This window comes from Oxyura jamaicensis, chromosome 4 (assembly GCF_011077185.1).
Source record: "Oxyura jamaicensis isolate SHBP4307 breed ruddy duck chromosome 4, BPBGC_Ojam_1.0, whole genome shotgun sequence".
Lineage (NCBI taxonomy): Eukaryota > Metazoa > Chordata > Aves > Anseriformes > Anatidae > Oxyura > Oxyura jamaicensis.
Genome location: NC_048896.1, coordinates 82,331,299 through 82,351,510, shown reverse-complemented (window position 1 = coordinate 82,351,510; position 20,212 = coordinate 82,331,299). Strand labels below are relative to the sequence as shown.

Here is a 20,212-nt window from a genome sequence, read left to right as displayed (position 1 = left end):
TTTTTTTATTTGCATCCATCTCTTGCAAAAGATTTGACATTATTGCCACCAGAACATGTCTTCCTTTGTTGTATTTTCTGGCTCAGCAGTGGACCATGCAGGCAACAACCCAGTAGCCAACAACTGATTTCCACTGAATCCACTAGGCTACAGCTGAATTCTTAAGTAAAATTTAACTGGAGTCTAAACTGAAGTTGAATCCTAACTTCTGGCATTCCAAATGAGAAACTGATGAATAAAGAAGAAAGGAAAGATGCAATTCAGAAAATATTTTATTGAGTACAATACCATTTCATTTTAGGCTTTCATCAAAGGTCTACTTTATAAAACAACACCAACAACCTCTCTGAGGTTGAATACAGCTTGGGCAGGTGCACAAGGAGCAGGAGGGAGAGGGGCAGCATCTTCAAATTTTCATGCAAGCAGCATAATATAGGATATTTGCATCCAGATGGTACCTTGTCACAGTGCCCAAGTTTGCACCATCTCACCAGGAAAAATTAATGCATCTACATTTAAATTTTAAATTTTATAAAGGATTGTAATAATCAGTAGCAAGTTCAAATGTACAGGGTGTTGCCACTGAATGTTCAATGGATATATTCTAGATCAAAACAGGAAAATTAGGAGCTCATAAAGAAAGTATTTTAGTATACCCTGTGCGGAAACAAGATTAACTCTAACTCTGGAGAATGGTGGCTAACAGGACAGCAGAACTAGTGTAGATAAGGAGAGCTGTTATTTTTACAAATGTACTAACATCTAACTTCTATTTTTAGCAGATGGAAGACCATAAAAGTTCCTAGGACTGGGGTTAATTCCATGACACACAAGGCTGCAACGAGGACTTGGCTTCATGTTTCCTGGAGGGAGACTAATTGAACGGTAGTCCATGAGCACTTTCCAGTTGCATGAAGCAGCTGCTCATCTCATAGAAAATAGCCTTCACTAGGGTACAAGTGTGTTAATATTTATAAGAATGAAGCTGCTGCTTGCTAGAACATAGATCAGCTTTTTTTTTTTTTTTTTTTTTTTTCTGGTGTTAAGTGTTGATTTTCAGTGACGGGAAAGCATAAGTGTGCTATAAAATTCAGAAACAGTCATAAACAACCATTAATTTTTCCCCATATTGCTTAAATTCTTCTCTCAGACCTCTTTCTTTCATTATCAAGTATATGTACATTCATCGACTGCAGAAAATTTTCAGGTTGACTATATTTCTGCACTTAATTCTGGATTTTTATGAGCTGGTCCCCACAGAATCTTTAAAAAACTGCCATGAAACTAGCATGGTACTGCCAAAGAATTTGAGGACCAACTGTTATAGCATTAACTATAAAGGCAAGTACAGCTGTTAACATGTTTTATGATACAGAGCCTTCCATCATCCTTTGGCTGTGCATGTCCCAACATGTGCAAGAAGTACCACTTTATCAGGAAATCATTTTATAAAGGAGGATGGAACAATTTTCAAATTACAACAACGTTTTCAGATAAGAAATTAGACCACATTTTAAAGCAAGAAAAATGGAAATGTAAAGCTTAGCATATTCATTAGCAGTTAGAGGAGAAAGTCCAGAATAGTCCAGAAAGACCGAAGTATTCAAATAATTCTGAAGGGTTTTGTTGAAATGAACTTCTTATTTATTAAAAAGACAACACGTTCTCAAGAGAGCATCTTCTGCAGTGAAATAATTTAGTTTCTTCATATAGACACATCATACACAATGTTAACAACCATGAAAAACAATACAAAATGCTTTCAAATTTAACAAGTAGAAAAATATAACTAGTATATATGGCAATTGTGAATCTAATACTGTACAGAAGTATTTACGGATTTTTACAAATAAATTATAGCATAAATGCCCTTTTTAAAATTTCTAGATGTACACTGGAACATAGGTTCTGAAGCTCACCACTAACTTGCAACAAATGAGTGCCAGTCAAATGTTCTGCCAACGAGCTCAAAAAATTTTTTGTTGGGTTCATGGAAATATTCATGCAGTTTCTCGAGTAACCAGGTATCTACTTGTGGGTGTGCTCGTCCTTTTGACTCATGTAAACAACGTTCCCTCCCACTGTCCCTTAGGCAGTAGAAGCCCTTAGTTTTATTGAAATAAAAGTTTGAAGCATTTATCTGTGGTGATAATTTCAAAAATCTCTCTACCTTCTCTATTTCTGGAAAGGGATCTTTGATTAGCTTATCCCCATCTACAATGTGGATATGATCAAGGGGAAAATACTTCAACCAGTTTTGCATGTGAATGTAGTATAAGCTTCTGTTTATTGCCTTGTAGTCCACATTGAGTTCACCATCTTTAATCAGAAATTGTTCAATGGATGGATACGGCTTGTGCTTCTGCATGTGGTTATAGAACACTTGGGTGTAATCTGATAGTACTCTCTCACTTGGGTCTCTTAAAATAAGGAGTAGTCTCATAGATTGGTTCATGTTATAAACTCTTTCAGGCACTTTAGGTGATGTGAAATACGCTGGAGTTTTTTCCACTGTGATCTGATGCGGATAAGAGAATGGCATTTGATTAATATACCACTGCAATCCATTTCTGTAATGATCTTCCCAGTCAAAGAAGTGAACTTCACTTTCTGCTGCTGCAATATCTGGATGAAGACTCAACATCTCTAACAAAGCTCTTGTTCCACCTTTTCTCACTCCAATAATGATAGTCTGTGGCAGCTGCCGGCATGATCCATTAGAATGTATGTTTTCCTTGAAGTCATTTTTTTGAGATGTTTTCTTTAAAAGCTCTCTCTGAACAGACTGAGCAGAAGTCTCAGCCTTTGAATTTATAGCCGGTCTGGAAGGCACTATCTGAGGTTGAACAATAAGCAACACAGCTCCCAGCAGAAAAGCTGCCATGACAGAAGTTCTTAGTCTGGTTTCACTTAAGCAGGTAATGGGGCATGGAGTGATTTCCACCGAGAACAACCTTTAAAATTTGTTTTTGTTTTGCTGAGTGGATGCGTATTTCTCAAACGGAAACTTTGCTGAGAGAAAAAAAAGAAGAGAGGCACATTATTTTATACTCTGATATATCACTACTAAAGCCACACTGCAAGTATCTTTTGATTTTCACAACTGAACAAACTTCTTTAGCTTTCACAATTCTAGGCTCATAAATCACTGGGTAAAATTAAACTCTTTAAAGACAGGCACATAAAATAATGCCACGAGAAAATGATTTCCAGTCACCAGGAGACATGAACATTCTGAATCATTTTTTTTTCTTGCACCCAAGATTCATTCAGAGGTAACTTTTATTATTTTTTTTAAATCTGATTTCAATGGAATTGAACCACTACTGCAAGAAATTTTTTTTGTATTTGTATTTAAATCTGCAAGAATAGTAGGTCAATTTCAACAACAGGTTTATTTTAGAAACAAGACCTAAAAAGAAAAAAAGTATGGGCTTGAACAAGATAGTTTCCTCAAAGATGGTCTTGTAGTCTCCTAAGGGATCACATGATGGCAATCTGAAAGTAATGCCTCCTGAGGAAAAAAGGATCACAATATATGAAGAGAACTTTCTACAACAATGTGACCTTCCCATAGAAATTAAGAAGAGCTCTGGGTGAGTAGTAGACCACGGAAAAGGTGAATTTTTGTATGATTTTTAAGTGAAGCACTTGTTTGCTGTGCTTAGGGTCTCTGAGGAGTCAGGTGCTATGCACTCTGCTGCTGCTATAGTACTGCAGACTACTGTAGGACTGCATCAACAAAATGCAAGAAGAGCTGTGGTCTCAGTCCAAATACTCAGGAAAGAAGATACACAATGGATATTGCTGCAGATAATTTCCAGAGTCTGGCAGCAAGCTGCTGTGATGTAAACATCTTTACTCTTTATTTATCAAAAGGCTACTAAATACTACAACTAAAAAGATCTTCAAAAGCCACCTGGACATGGTCCTGGGCAACCTGCTCTAGGTGTCCATGCTTGAGCAGGGGGCGTTGGACCAGATGACCTCCAGAGATACCTACCAGCCTTAACCATTCTGTGATTCTGTAAATTCAAAGGTAAAGGTCAGGTTTCTTAACGCAGTGTTCAAAATGAAATGGTAATGGCCTCACATATAGCAAACCTGTTAGACTGTCATGTTATGAGCTGGCTGTGTATACAGTCTCCATAAATTTGGAGGCTTTCTGAAGTGGTATAAGCTCAGCAGAGGCTGCTGTAAGTATGTCTGTGGTATTGTCTAACTCCATGTAGAAGTAGAAGCCACAATGTTAGAGCATCTGACTGCTTTGTCTTACTAGGCTACTGTAATTATGAATTTAAGCTCAGGACAATGTGTACTGTACTAACTACCAAGGGCTGAAATACGAAATTACGTATGAACAACCTGAGGAAATGCAAGGGCTAGGTTTTGGAAATTCTCCAGAGAATCTGAAAAGATACTAATGACTTTTCCACAATAAGATAAGTCCCTGTGTGACAAGAACTAATGATGTGTTTCCAAGTGATGTAGAAAGTTGTTTGATAGCTTTGCGTTTACAGAGGTCATGACTTCATCCTGAATGAAGCAGGCTTGCTTCCTGATGCTTGCTACTGATTATTACTTTTCTGCTTTCCCTTTTCTAATCACTTTTAAAGGGCTACAAGGCAGTGGTATTGTTAAGAAGCAGAAATTAAGGTTGGGAGGAGAGGGAAGCAAAGGGCCATGACACACCTGAAGTCAGAGCATGTGCTTCTCCAGGTGCTTGTGGGCTTTGGGTTCACGACCATGCTCTGTTCTGGACAGAATATTGTGCCCTAGGCTGTTCTGTGATGTCTGATATGAAAAAAACTTTACAAAGGAATTTGCTGTTCTCCCATTTTTGGTCACTGCTAAGAGTTTTATCTGGTTGGAGGAGCTGCATTTTGGTTGTCATTAATTTTCCACTTTCCCCATCTTCACCATTCTCAGCTAAATCTACTTCAGTTTCAAGAAAATCTCACTAATGGTGTTGTGGAGGGGTGGATTGGGTGACAGACAATTTGGAATAGCTGTATTTGTGCTTTGTGCTGGATGTCCACATTGAGCTATGCTGCCACCATATTTAGAAGCAACGTGAGCAAGTGGTTTAATTAGATCAGTGAATGATGGGCAGCTCAGAACATAAAAGCAACAAAACACCAACTCTTCCTGAATTTTAAGGTCACAGATTAAAGGAATAGCCACTTACTGCAGAGTATATTTTAAGAGTTACAAGCTCCATAAATAGTAAGCCTGAGTCGTTGTCCTAACACCTTAATGGAAAAGCGTAATAGGATTTCAGTGAGGAACAGGTTGAATTGATGTTGAAAGGAGTTAAGTAAAAGCCTAATAGTAAGAACCCTTATTTCTTAGCAGTCGGAATGAAATATGCTATGCTAACAGCCAAGTAGCCAAGTTGCATGCTAGGCAGTCTTCCTCTGGAAAGATTAACTTTGAGCTACTATTATCAGATATGAATGACAACACGCTGCTGGGAACACTTTTTTAAAAAATAAAATAAAATAATAATAATGAGTTATATACACCAATTCCTTGGGATTGTTTGTTTTTAAATTCATAGTTGGCATAGTATTCAGCTGCCAACTTTTTTATTCAAGCCTTCCCATGGTGGGAAGCATGGGAATGTTTGAAGGAAGTAAGACCAAAGGTTTCTTCTAACTGTGGCTCTACTTTTATTTTGGCTGACATCACTCTTCAAAATCAGACTTGCAGGATATTACAGGTGTCGTACCAAGGGACTGACATCAGGTAGTCTTAACCAAAATACTTTTTTGGGGGGAATATTATCTTCTAAGTAAACAAAACAACTGTCTTCAGTTGCAGTGTGAGTCCTCAGAATAACATGGAAGTATCCTATAATTCAGACATACAGAATTTGATTTTTTTCTTCCTCCCCAACTATTTGTTCAGGTGCATATCACGCATGCATCAGGATCTGTAGCAGTTACTTTCTTTATGCACACCCAATGAACCATGTCAGTAATTATGCCATTCAAAGTACCTCCGTGCTATTGTTGCTTTACTTGCTAGCAATAAAGCTTTGTCTGCCATCTCTTTCTCTTCCTCTCATTTCTTTCAGACTGTGTAGGTCTGATACCTGAACCAATTATTGTGTTGTGTTAGACTAATGCCACACAATGGACATGAGTGTTCCTCTAAATTCAGCACAAAACATGTGTTGTGTAGGCAAAGTGGTGTCCAGGAATTAAACTGCATATAAATTGGTTGCTGTTCAGCTTTCTTCTCTTCTGCTCTCTTTAATGCTTTACGCAGATCTACAATTTGGTGGCTAGAATTACAGCAGTTTATATAAAATGATGCAAATGTGTATTCCAGAGCTTTATAATTTGTAGGTCTGAAAAACTGTTTCAACAATAATAAGCATGCACTGAAGATTTGATAGCAGCCACTCTGCCAAATTACTTTTCTGCTTTAAGAATTCTCTTCACTGCCTCCACGAGTCATGCAGAGCATACATGACTGCACTCAGTGACTTTGTATTCCAGATTAATACAGAAATTTAACTGACAGTCATTACTATTGTATTTGCTACAAGTAAACGAACAAGTTGGTAAAAGAAGCACAGTTTATGCTAAATGGTGCTTTGAAGATTACACCAAGACTATTCAAAAAGTCTGATTGCTTTTTCTTAATCTGTTCTTCAGCCTTCTCCAATTAATTAGCTAAATGTGCCATACTATTTATTCAACAAGATTCAGTGTGGACATTGCCAATCAAATCAGCTTTCATTAAGGTTATAACCACTTCAAAAGTAATAGTAATTTAGAAATAAATGGAACCTTTTCTCACTAACTGCAGTATGAGGGGTACAGCTGTCATATTTCAATGACTTTTAAGTATATCACAGTGTTCTTTGAAGATGTATTGCTATTTTATTGCTTCTGACCATCTCTCAACACACACGCACAGCTGCTGCCAGGACACTGACTGCAAGAACTACTGTATCTTTACCATTCACATGCAGGTGTCTTCACCTTCACTAAACAGAAGCTGTACCTTTTTATGGTCCTCCAGGGACTGAGGAAGACCCCGATAAGTTTCAGACATTCTCAGTTTCTCTCATTGCAGAGCTGAAGCTGAGGGGATCTTTGCTGGGGGGATCTTTGCATAGGTATCTACAAAAACCCAGTGTGGCCCAATTGAGAACTGTAGGTCAGTTGCTAAGATTTGTCTCTAGAGGGAGATCAGAGCTGAAAACTGGAGGGAGAAATTCTGCTCATCACAGTATGCTTAGCACTGTAGACATGACAGAACCTCAGGACAGTTTGTGGGTTTTACTTTCCTTTACAAGTGCACATTTGGGCACTCAGTAATCAGATTAACATTAGTGGTTACAAGTAGTCAGATTGACATTGCTGGTTAGAAGTAGCTGTGAGGTACAACTCAGAGATGTACTGCACTGGCTTCTTATAATGGGAAAAAGAAATCCAAAATCGAGTTAACCAACCCTACAAACAACCTCCTACACTGATGAAGAGTCAGAGATCTGAACATTTGTATTCAGGGTCACATTTTAAAAAAACCTGAACTAGATCAACTGCACTTGAAATCTGTCAAGTCATTGATACGAACAGTATGTATTCCTAGCCTCCCAGGATAGATGGTGTCTGCCATAATATATATTCCTCAGTTGTTTATATAAGCTCTTTCAAGTGACATTTTGTCTCCAGGTAGCATAAAACACACGACAATCACTTACAGCTTAGTCAAGAGCTTTTCCTGAATGGAAAAGGAGCATTTTTTTTTTTTTTTTTCATCTGATCTAGTTTATAAAACAGCAAAATGCAGAATATATTTCCAAGGAAAAAAAATGTTTTTCATAATTAAACTGCCTCATAATGTCCTCTTCATGAAGAAATGCTTCCCACACTTACTCCACACTGTTGTCAAATCACGTTTTAGTAAAGTTGCTTAAAGCAACATCTGCCAATGAAATGTTTAAACTTAGTTTCTATTAATTAACTATATGCAATCACCTACTTTAGTGTTACAGAGAAAATTATAAGAAGTCAAATAGCGCTGTATACTACTGAAGCCATAGATCTCTAGGTGCATAAACTATTGATCTAATTATATATTAAAAAAGCCATCTGTGCATTAAGAGGGGAGGTGAAAAGATAAGAAACTGTATTAATCTGCATTAAAGTGCCTAAATGATACTGCCTAGTTACTTAGACTACATTTCATAAATTGTATTAAAAAATACTGCTTAACCAGTAGAGATAAAACCATGGATTTAATTTTTGCAGTCAGCATGTTATGAAATCTATTCATAATTTCAGTGTGGTTATGATGATATATTGTCTACGGGCTCCAAGACTTTAGAAATATTCCTTAAAAAGTCTCTAAATTTTGGTTAGGAGAACTTAGCAAGCTTAGAAAGGTTGACTTGGTAGGAAGTATTTTTGGCTGAGATCTGCTATATTTCTGCACCTGCTGTGATAAATAGAGTTTATACAAATTAGCTAGGTCACTGGTTCGTGCCTTCTAAAGGAGGAGTTCAGCTCCAGTGTGAGCAATAGAGTAGAAAATTAATAATAGACTGTAGTTATATATAACATGAACTCTTTTTTTTTTAAGGTCAACCACTGGACCACTGCAATGTTTCATGCCAGGAAATCATAGACATTTTTAGAAGAGAGAATACCCTACATTTCAGAGAACCTCATGCAGGTGAAAGGAAAATGGGACATCACAGCAGAATAAAAATAAACCTGAGAAGCTCAAGATGAATAGATTTTTTTTGTACTGAATGCTAGTATGGAATCCCCTTACCACCTCCTTCTAGCAATCCCTTAATATCTTGCAGGACTCAAATGTTGTCCTTCATCAAGGGAACGGGAAGTACATTCTATCAGTGCCTTCTCTGTACCCTCATAAACCCAAACATTAAATTCAAAATCTAGAAGTTTTCCCACTTCCCAAGCAAAATGGGTCACAATCTAACTGGGAAGCAGAGATGTATTGCACAGTTAATAAAGTTGATTTCTAATTCACTGAAACTTTCCCCAGGGAAATAACCTGCGTGAAAGGATGGCTCTATCTTGTCTTGCTCCCTTTCCATACAAAGGCTCACCTGAACTGAATGGATTGAAAAAGGGAACACAGCATATTCAACAATCCCCCTTTCATTACCCCTGCCAAGCAACTTCTTACCACTCTGTCAACATGGGCCCTATCTCAAATGCAGCAAGTCATTGAAAGCAACGATAAAAACCAAAAGAATGAACAAATGAACAAACCTCTAAGTAACCTTAGAGATCATACTCCAAGCTGATTTATGTCTGCCACCCTCCTGCTACTTGACTTCAGACTAATACTGGAGCAGAGTACTGGTGAGGTCGCCACTGCATTAGACTTAGCTAAACCAATCCATTTACTGAGTGAAGCACTGTGTGGTGTCCTGGAGAGAACCCTGATGCTCTGGAGTGAGAAGTGAGGTGACCCAGCAGGATCTTCCATTTTGGGCTGCCCAGGGATATTCTCAGTTTTCTTGCTCTCTTTAATTATCAAACCTTTCAGGGAAATGCATCAATTTGGGGCTCTGGGAGCTTCTTGGCTCTGGGCAGCATTTCTGGGAGAGTGGAGGGCGAGATCCCTGGCTAGTCACACTAAAAAACATTTGTCTTCCTCTCTGTATTTACACATGCATGTATTCTTATGCATTGGAAAACTGTTTTTCATTTACTCTGCTTTTCCAAAAAGTCTGTGTAATATGGTTAATTTGGAACAACCAATGTAGCATCCTCAAAAGGTGTGGACATGGCTCAGTGCCTGGCAATTCTAGGGTCAGAATTTGCTCTGTTAAATTAGTGCCTTTCCACTGCAGCAGCTGGCTTTGCTTCACGTGTGTAATCTGCTGCCGACCGGAGGCATTCATTTGACAATGTACTATCAAAAACCTCTGCATTTTCCAAAAAAGAGGGAGGAAAAAAGAAAGGTAGGTACTGACAGGGTGGATGGGAAAGAGCTAACTGAAGCTGATGTTCATAGCTGCACTCTTACTGAAAAGTGCTCATTTCTGAGTAATGTGGGAAATACACTTGTTCAAGAGTGCAAGAAATGCTGGCAAATAAAATATAGTAGTAATATATAATTTGCATATTAAGTTTGAAAGACAGTTTTAGCAAGACAATTTATGGGCATATACTGAACTGAACCTGTTCTACTAAGGGTTTCTCTTGCCACATACACTGCAGAGTCTTGCAGTGGGAGTGGGCAATGAATGGCTCTCCTGTGCCAGAAGGATGGTCCCTGCAGGCACCACATCCCCATGCCATTTAAGCCTGGTATTTATGAGACTTCCTAGATATTTACTTATTTTTTGCTCCCCAGTATCCAAAAAGGAAGTCTAGTATCAGGGAAAGCCTTGAACTCATTGCACTAACAGAGAGGAAGGAGTCATACATTTTAATTCCCAGTCAGCTGAGGTGACTGAATTGCCTGTACCATGCTGGGTGCCCTTCCCTAATCTTTTGTATGACTAGAAGACAAGACCAAACCAAGACAATGCCCTGCCAGGACTCCTCCAGCTGGAAACTACCAGTATTGCCTCCTGGCATCCTTTTCCCCCCACGAAGACTTGAACCTTTCACAGCCTTAACCCTGAAAAATACACAGAGAACTACAGTGCCCCCATGCCTGCCCTGTGCTAGTCCAGGCAGTTTGCCTATTCTAGGCAAAACAAGGGTGAGCTCGAGTTCACGTCTGTGCCCTCCAGCCTTGCGCAGCTTGGCAGGTTGCAGCCGAGCACGCTGCACCTGGCCAGCTTCGGCACTCAGCATGGGAGCAGATCAAAGATGCTCGGGGGAGCTTTTGCAAGTTGCTCTGCTGTCAGGTAGGAGCCCGGCGCTCCGCCACGCCGTTTCCACACCCTGACATTCTGGCTTTGCATGCCCTTGTCATTTAGCTACAAGAAAAACAAGGCGGTAAGGAAAGAGAGCGCCTAGGGGCCAAATCTGGATGGATCTGTAATTCAGGTCCTGCTGACCGCTTCCCCCACTTTCTCCCCATTCTTTATTTATTTTTTCCCTCCTTCCCCACGACAAGCGAAACCTGCCGGCTCCTGACTCAGTGAGCAAGTGCAAGCACCGCGGTGCAGCAAGCGGGGCAGGTTTCTCCGCGCCGCTCCCCGGGAGCAGGTGCCGCGGGCAGCTCAGCCCCGCCAGCAGCCAACCCCCGGGTGCCAGCGACCGCACATCCCCCAGGGGGCACCGCTCCCCGACTCTCCCATCACCCCGATGCCGCAGCCCCAATCTCCCCTCCCGTTCCTCGGGGCAGCTCCGGCCGCTCTCCGTGGGACCCCCCCAGCGCATCACTCACCGCGGGGGCGCGGAGCCGTGGGGCAGAGCCCTCCGCGCCGTGCCATGGGCGCCCGTGGATGCCGGTACCGGCGGAGGAGGCGGTGGCGGAGCCGTGGGAAAAGCTCCCGGTGCCGGCGGGGCGGGCGGTGCAACGAGCGCCCGCTGCCGCCCGCTCCGCTCCTCCTGCGAGCAGCGCCCGGCGCCAGCCCGTTTGTACGGCCCCCGCTCCGCCCCGCCGCCGCGTCAGGCACGGCACCGCCTCCGGCCCCAAAACACGGCCCCGGCCCCAAACACGGCCCCGGTCCCGGTGCTGGCCCCCTCCCGGCTGCGCTACCCCCGCCGCCGGGCGCCGCGGGTCCCCTCGGGGCCAGATCCGGCGCCCTGGTGGCGGGGTGCGGGGAGAAGGAGCAGCGCGGGGGGTGGCGTGTGTGTGCACGGATCGGCACCCAGCGCGCTGCCGTGTGCGGGGATGGGCTCGGGGGATGCGGCACTGGGGGAGTACCTCGCCACGGAAAGCAGCGCCCTGACTGCCTCCTTATGTACCCTTAAAAATAACACCCGTATGGGTGCTCGTGAATAAGACCTGCCTGTCCGCTTTCGGTTTTATTTACTTCGCGCATACCTCCTAAATGTTTTTTCTGAGCTTCACAAGGTGGCTTCGATTTTATTTATATATTTATTTATTTATTTCCATTGAAATGCTTTTTGAGCAGCTAGAACGTTAAGCAGGATGGATGTCTTGAATGTAAGAAATGTGGCTTCCTAAGGGGAGTGGAAAAAAAGGTTTTCCAGGGATTTATTTAAAGTCATAGGTTTAATCCACTTAAATAGGTCTCTATTTGCCCAAATGTCATACACGTATATTTTTCAGGTCAATATATGTTAAAAGTATCATTATCATACTGCATCTCTATCCATTTATTCAGCAGACACACTTGAAGTTTACTGGTAATAAAAAGCCTATGTATATATATATATGTATATATAGTGGGGGAGCTCATTTCTCAGTTGATTTTGGTCAGTTTATCTCCCTGCCCTCCTGAGGGGTTTCCTGCAGGCCGACAGTGAGATCTCCTGTCAGAAAGTGCTGGGCTCTTCCTAACGATGCTCAACTTGTACTGCTTGTACGCAGCACTCAGGGCGGTTTGCCCATCGAGGTAACTTGCATAATAATGGCTCAGCACTCCCCTAACGTGCTTGGATGGCAGCCCAGAATCTCTCTGCAGCCAAGGGTCAGTATAAGAGTCCCTGATTTACACTTTTTAAAAAACATTTTCTGTTCCAAACTTTTTAATCCTGTTCTGGAGTTTTACTACTGTAGCTTTGCTTTGCAAAGAGTGGCCGCTTGTTCACCAACGTGGCTGGAGAGCTGTTCCCCGATGGCACGTCATTTTATTGATTCAGGGTTTGGTGTTTAAAGTTCCGTCAGTGCTGGTGGAGATGTTTGCACAGGCGCCGCAGGGTTGGGCTCATACTGCACGTGTGTGCTAGGCAGGAGGCTGGCATGAGCCGTACATCTGAGAGGGCTCATAAGGTTACATAAGTTAGTGGGTGAGAAAGGTTTAAATTGCCTCTCGTATTTCTGCCTAAAGTGGGCTAATGGCCCTCTTTTTGCAGGATACCATGACCGTTGGCTGTGACGTATTTGCTGTTTGCGCACTCCTTGAGTTGTGGTCTGTGGAAATACCAGGTCACATCAGCTTTCTGCACCAAAAACCAGCTTAGTGCACTACTGCTATGTAAAAATTGCGTCATGTGGAATTTCTTAAATCCTTTTCCTTCAGTCTTAGCGTGCAGTGGTATTGTAACAGGAGTCACAGCAATCAGTTATGGAACTCTGTTTTCTAATTCTGACTCTTACTGAGGAATGCAGAACAAAGGTGCTGTGTTTATTTAAGTATCACCAGCAATTTCAAATGGATTAAAGGACGTAGGTGTGCGTGGGGAGCTGTTTTGTTTATAACTGTTTGTCTGCCTCAGCCCTGAATAGGCATACTTTTGTAGAGCCAAATTAATTAGTAAAATAAACAAGTGAAAATCTGAGGAATAAAACTCACTCAGTTCTGTTCGGTATCTCTAAACAGAATTTTGTCAAAGGTTTTCGGGAAACAAGTACAAGGAAAGATAGGATACTATAACTATGAATTTCTTTTATTCAATGTTTTTTTCATATTTAGCAGTTATTTCCTGTATTTCAGCTTCCTCAATCATTTCAGTGTAATTTCTTTAACAGCAATAGACATTTGCAAATACTGAACTTCTAATTTTTAATGTGTAAAGAGAATATTTCACTACTGTGTTTACTACCAAAAAAACAACAAAAAACACACCCACCACCAACAGTAATAGTCTTTTTACTTGTATTTTAATATAATCCTTTATGTTTCAGTATAAACATGAGAGTCTGAGAGTCCGGTAGAGAAACAGTAGAGAAATTTCATTTGAGATTAGCTTTGCTGATTAACTGTGCTGTTTATGGCATGATAGTGTGTTTTGGTCTTCTTGCAGGCAGGTGAAATCCAAAATGCTTAGGTACCGTTCAACTGCTTCAGCACATGATTTAGTCATAAAGGATCACTGTTTCTTCCGTGTGATCTCTAGATCAGATACTGTGATACCTATTTCATGTTTAATATCCAGTCTAGATATAGAAGAATCAAAAGGTGAAAAAATCACAATTTCTTTAGGTAGTTTGTTCCAATTGTGAACCATCTTCAGTATCAAAATAACAGTAGAAAGTATCTTCACCTTTTAATTTGGCAGTATCTAACTGTAGCTCCAAGCCATTGCTTTATATTATCACCTTCCTAGGTAAAGATATGTTTTGCCCCCAAATGTACTTTCTATTCTAATTAAGTACCTTCTCAGTATTTTTTTTTTGGGTGTGGGGGCAGGGGATAAGCTAAAGAAAGGGATCTCTTACTGCATCTCACTGAAAGGCATTTTGTCTAGGCACAAGTAACTTCAGTTTATTTTTTTTTTCTTCACTTTTCACAGATTTTCATGAGTCTAATACTGATCCTTAACATTCATACAGGAAACAATTTCAGAATGCTATGATGAGGAACCCCAATTGCCAATATGGTCTCAAGATCTATCAGTTCCCCAGCTGTTAAGCTATTTCAAGTGCCCTTGACATATAGCCCTTACTTCTTCAATTCAAATGTTCTGGTTACTAGAGCTGATGCTTTATGAAAGTCTTGACCTGTTCTGACTGCATATTTCTCTTTATCAAGCAAATTTGCAATTTCCTCAAAGCAGAATTGTTTAGCGTGATGGTGGCAGTGTCTCTTCAACTGTGGGGAAACTGGTAGAAGTGATACAGTAACTATACACGTGCTGTATTTTTATTCTGTTGATTGAATAATGACTAATCTAGAAAAAGGAAATGAGAATTCTTAAAGCCAAAAGAATAAGAAAGGAAATTAAAATTATCAGTGCAATGTTGCCGATATTCATTTACACTTCCCTCGTTAGTCTGAAAAGGAGGATGTGAAAAACGGGGCCTCCGATGATACCGAAATTCCATTATATCCTGGAAGACTGGCATGTGTCATACACTGTAAAGAAAGAGGTGTTCTGCCCATGCAATAAATGAAACAGGAGCCTGCTTGGAGAAAACAATTCTGAGATACCAACTCATTCAGAGTCAGGGTCAGAAAATCTGGGGACAGGGCTGGAGACAGGAAGGCACCAGGCTTCCCTGAGCAGATGTGGGATGCCTCTGCAGTGGCGAATGAGGAGGTGGTGACTCACGGGAAGCAATGCAGCTTCCAGGAGGGGCTGTAGCACAGATGGAGCTGGAGGTGTGCTTTGCAGCTGGCTTAACAGCTCTGGGACCGGCTGAAGCTGTTTCAAACACAGCCTGGACAGCAATGGATTCGTGCTGTCATAGGCACCAGTGAGCGAACTCCTCCACTGGGTTTGAAAAGTTTCTTCCACCCCCTGTGCCACCACTCCACTGTTTGTCACAGTGTTTTGGAAATGCAGAGGTGGAAGACAGCTGAAGAAGAAAGCATAGGCATGAAAATTACTTAATTGAGCAATACTTAAAGCTTCCTCTGTGTGGTCTCCATTGGTGCTGCCTGTTACATAACAAAGTGTACATACATTTGTCAGATTGAAGGAATGCAGTTATGACTTAAGCAATTTAAGACAATTCAAGCTCACAGATTTCTAGGTTTTGCCACTGGGAAATACTCAGGGGAAAGCAGGAAGGAAGTAGTATAATACAGGAAGCTAAGGGAATTCAGAAGCTGAGTTATAAAATACATTTAAACAGATATATATTCTGAAGTTATTTTAAATTTAGGAAATAACAGATATGTTAATTCAGGTCTAAAGTGTCAAGAAGACAGGTCAAATTCAGGACTAGAATGAAGAAATGACATTGAGACATCTAGACATGAGAAATGCACCATTTTGGTGTGAAAAGCAAAGGACATGAAAAGCAAAGGAAAGTATGGAACAATGCTGTATATTGTTGGGAGTGTGAGGTCATAAGCCAGCCCTTGCTCAGCTGAACTACATTTACATTTTTCCCCTTTCCTACAATTTTTGGTTTTCTGTTAACCCCAGTGGCAAGAACTTACGAGGTGTTGAGGTTGGATATGACAGCATTGCTTGCTGTGTAGGTGCGTTTCTGAAAACTAGGTGGAACGTGAGGTATGCGGAAGGGAACTTTTAAAGTGAAAAGGGAAAAGGAATGGTAATTCAGTGATAATATTGAATTTTCCAGTGAAATAAATAAAGGATTAGTTTGAAGATTCCACATAGCACAGCTGAGAATTTGATTTGAAATGGTCTCTCTTAAACACGCAGTAATGCCATTGCCTGCTAATACATTTTCTCTAGACAAAACATTCTCAAGTTTGTACTTCAAGCTCCAGGAGCCAAGGACTGTGGAGCACTGAGGTTTATACTGCTGTAAGTAAGAGGCCTGCCAAAATCCTGTCGTTCAGTATAAACATATAAGACCCATCTTTTCCTTTCCATAACTGAAGTGCTGCTTGTAATAAGAAATAGGGATTATTACTTAGTGATGCAAGACTACAGATGATGGCTTCTACACAATCTGAAGAATGTTTGGTTTAACAAAGTAAAGGGAAAATAAAAGATAAGTAGTAAATTGACAATGGATGAGATCCAAGTTCCAGAAGACGTGTCAGACTTATTACAGCTCTGCAAGCAATTAAGCCTTTGCCTTTGAGAATGTACCCCTTTACGGTATGGGATTGCTATATAAAGAGAAAGAGGATAGATACACAGTGATAATTGGTACAGGGCAGTCTGTGTGGGTGACGAGAGCTCAGGACAAGAGAGGCAGTGGTGAGCATGGACTAGTTGCTGCAGTGCAGATTTTCCCATCTTTCTGTTCAGGGTGACATCTCAAAGTGAGTAGAGCTTTGTAAGGACAGCAGGGCTTACAGGTGCTGAAGAGGGCCAGTCTGTCCTTCCCCCTCCCCATCTTTTTGGTTCCAGACACATTTTTCTGGGTGTCTGAGTTTGCCAAAGCAGCAGAAAACCCCCAGTGCCACCACCAAAGAGAACTGTTTCCTGCTGCTTTCAAAAGCAATGAGGCTTTGCCCCAGCTAGATCCAGCCTGTGGCCGAGAGCTGGTGAGAAAGGGTTAGGATCCCTGTTTTCAGCAGTGCCTAACCATGTCAAAATGTCAATGGCAAAAAGCCTCTTGTGCTGTCTAGATTTATTATATGTTCAGCCTGAGAGACATACGTTTTTCTAGTCACAGCCATATTCAAATATAAGGAAAGAGCCAGGTGGTCTCAAAAAGACAAGTCAGTTCTTTGCTCAGTCTTCTGGCTACTCTCAGTTAGGAAAACCTGGCCTTGAATTATATTAAGAGTAAGATTTTAATGCTCTTCAGGATTACAATATTATGCTATTTCCATCTCAGCTTTTAGAGAGTGTTGCTGTGATTGAGAATAGTGTTCTGCATTTGTGCTGTCCCCTTTTGTTTGCCTGTACCTGCCACCTGCTGGAATATATTTTACAAGATTTTTTTTCTTTTTGTATCATTTCTGCTTGCTTTAGAAGCAAACCCCTGTCACGCCTGTGTTGCATGATCTGTGAGAACTTAATGGTAATAGGAAAGAACTAATCTGCATATTCTAATTGAAGCATACTCTACTGTTTTTCTTGCTTAGGTAAAGGAAAGGATTCCACCTGAATGTTTTCTCTGTGACTCAAATACAAACCTCATAAGGTAGGTTATTCTACCTGTTTCTTCTAGTATTTCCTTTATTGTTAAGGGCTAGACTTTGCCTAGCCTCCAGTGTGTGACATGGGCAGGGCACAGAGAGCAGAAAACTGTGCCACAGTTGTCTAGGAGCCTGATAGCACCGTGGTTATGAAGGCACTTTGCTCCCCGTTGAATTGTCTGGGATGTCTGCCAGCTTTAAAGGGACTAAAAGTGGGTAAGGAGATGGCCCACTTTCCTTTCACACAGTTGGCAGGAGGTGAAGCATACTGTGTGTTTTCATAAGTGCTGGGGAGCGATGGGACGCTTTCTAGCCATCCTTTCCCTATGCAGCATGATGTGTTACCTGCTCAGGACCAAGGCAGCGACCCAGTGTGCCCTGGGTTAACACTATGGGGAAAAAATGTGTGCGGCCTCTGCTTATTTCAAATAGGACATAACGTCACTAGATGGACTGGAAGCCCAAAGCAAGCTGTGATTGCTCTTAACGCTAAAAATCATTTAAGGTGTTGCAATAGCACAGCAGAGGTATGGTTACCTTAGATGCAAAGAACATGCCCAGGCACCTGTATGCTTTGTAGTCTTTATCAGACACTGTTCAAGGCTGAATGCTTTCACCTAGCAGATTATATCAAGCATAACTGTGTTCCTTTTAGGACACTGTTGTGTGTAAAAGACTTTTTTTTTTTTTTTTTCATTTTTTTTCTGTGATGGTCTCTAACCCTTAAGGCTCAACTCTGCCACACTGATTCAGATCGTTACCTAAGTTTGCAAGGGATTCCACAGTAATCAACTGACCTTGCAGAGAAAGATAGGTTCAACAGAGAAAAAGAAAGGTTGATCTTGTCTTATTAAATACAACTCGTATATAACGTAGGCTGGTCTATCATTGCATATAACTAGCTGCCTCTACCATCATTAGGATTTCCAGGCACAGACCAACTAGGTTATGAGTTCCAGATACAGAGTGAAGTCCAAGGAAATTACATGACCCAAGTTGCAGACATAAGACAAGTTCTGTGTAAAATATTTATTGCTCCAAATTATTGTTGTAAGGGTAATAAAATGAAGCCGTATTTGTAAGTTTCACAGTGATATATTTTTATGAGTTTAGAGCTGCTGTTTGTATAAATTCAATAGAAAAGCTGTTTGGACTTGATTCAAATTTCTTTAGCTACAGGGGAAGAACATTTATTCCCTATTTCACTTGTTAGAAAGAATGAAAAGCAAATCTTTTATCTGCTTACTAGAAACTACAGCTTTAATGAAACTCATTACCTTTCTCAGTATGGCTGTTTGCGTTGTACAGAGATGGAATCAGGTTTCCTAGACATTGAGGGACCGGGCTGACACGAGCTCTTCGCAGCCCTTTTTAGAAGGTACAAACTAAAAATGGTTAGACAGATTCAGCTGAAATATCTACCCAAATCATATAGTCACATCAGAATACTTCAGCTGAGAATAGCTCTTGCTGGAGATTGAAGGAAACCAATTTGTTTGTGAAATCCTGCCTAGAGCTTTCTAAGTTTCTGGGCTTGATTCTTTTGCTAGTTACTTAGCATCCTGAGGGCTGGTTGCATTTGTGAGTACCCTAAGATCATCCTGGCTCCCTGGTTGCAAGAGTGTCCACCAACAGCCCTCAGACTTATTAAATGCTGAACAGAAAAAATAAACAAAACAAACAACAACAACAACAAACACCATCACCAAAATTTTGCAATATCAAAATAATCAGAAAAATCATGAGACCACTATCTGCTTAGCCATAGCACAGTGTGTCTTTCATAGGGCCATCCTGACTGAAGGGCAGCTGGACTGGACTGAACAAAAGATGTTTTATTATATCCTTAGGACTGGCATCACTGCAAAGTTCCTTTATAGAGCTGGGGAGGAACCCCACACGACTACCTTTTCATACTCACTGTTAGAGTAACATTTGGTTGTTCTGGTCTCATTCAGGTCTTGATCTGATTCCACATTTCAAGGTGCTTTGGGTTGTAAAAGGTGGTAGTACCTTTAGGGTGTGCACTGGCTGTATGAGGAGTCAGTGTTCCTGGGATCCTTATTGGAGATGTCCCAAAGCTTTTGGAGAAGCCATATATTATGAGCTGGTAATTTTTTTCAGTGACAGAAAAGAAAGTTGATTGCAACTTTATCCTTAAGGAGAAAAGGTAAAAAAGGTAATGTCTGATTTATTATTATTACTATTATTATAACTTTTAGTTTATTTTTTTTTAATTACAGATTTGATCTAGTGTGGTATTGATTAAAAACATAAAATGTTAAAAATGTCATTTAATAGAACAGTAACCCAGAGCTTTTCTTGAAGACTGTCTTCCTGCCCTACAGTTTTTGTCCATGCTTCTCTGGCAGTGATATGTTTCATTATGATGACCAGTACAGAAAAAAGGGGAAAGAAATACATTTTCATTATTTTTTTTTTTGATGAAGCTGGTTTTTTTGTATGTTCCCCACCACTACACAAGGAAAAATTGATTGTTTTGTGTCTCCATCTTTTCCTCCTCCTTCTTTCCCTTAATGAGAGATGTGTTTGATACATTGCATTTATTACTGGATTGACTTCTCAAATAGCTGTGTATATATGAATAATAACTGGTTTGCTCCAAGGCAGTATTTCATAAAAACCATCAGTTTTAAAATTCAAACCCCT

General features: G+C 40.7%; 1 protein-coding gene across 1 annotated transcript; it reads right to left on the bottom strand.

Moving 5' to 3' along the window:
* Positions 1-254: 254 nt before the first annotated feature.
* On the bottom strand, positions 255-11,546 carry HS3ST1 (heparan sulfate-glucosamine 3-sulfotransferase 1). The gene is made up of 2 exons (XM_035323964.1): positions 11,344-11,546; positions 255-3,012 (listed from the first exon to the last, which is right to left on the bottom strand). The coding sequence occupies exon 2, from the start codon at positions 2,882-2,884 to the stop codon at positions 1,922-1,924; it is 963 nt and encodes a 320-aa protein (XP_035179855.1). The 5' UTR covers positions 2,885-3,012; positions 11,344-11,546; the 3' UTR covers positions 255-1,921.
* Positions 11,547-20,212: the final 8,666 nt, after the last annotated feature.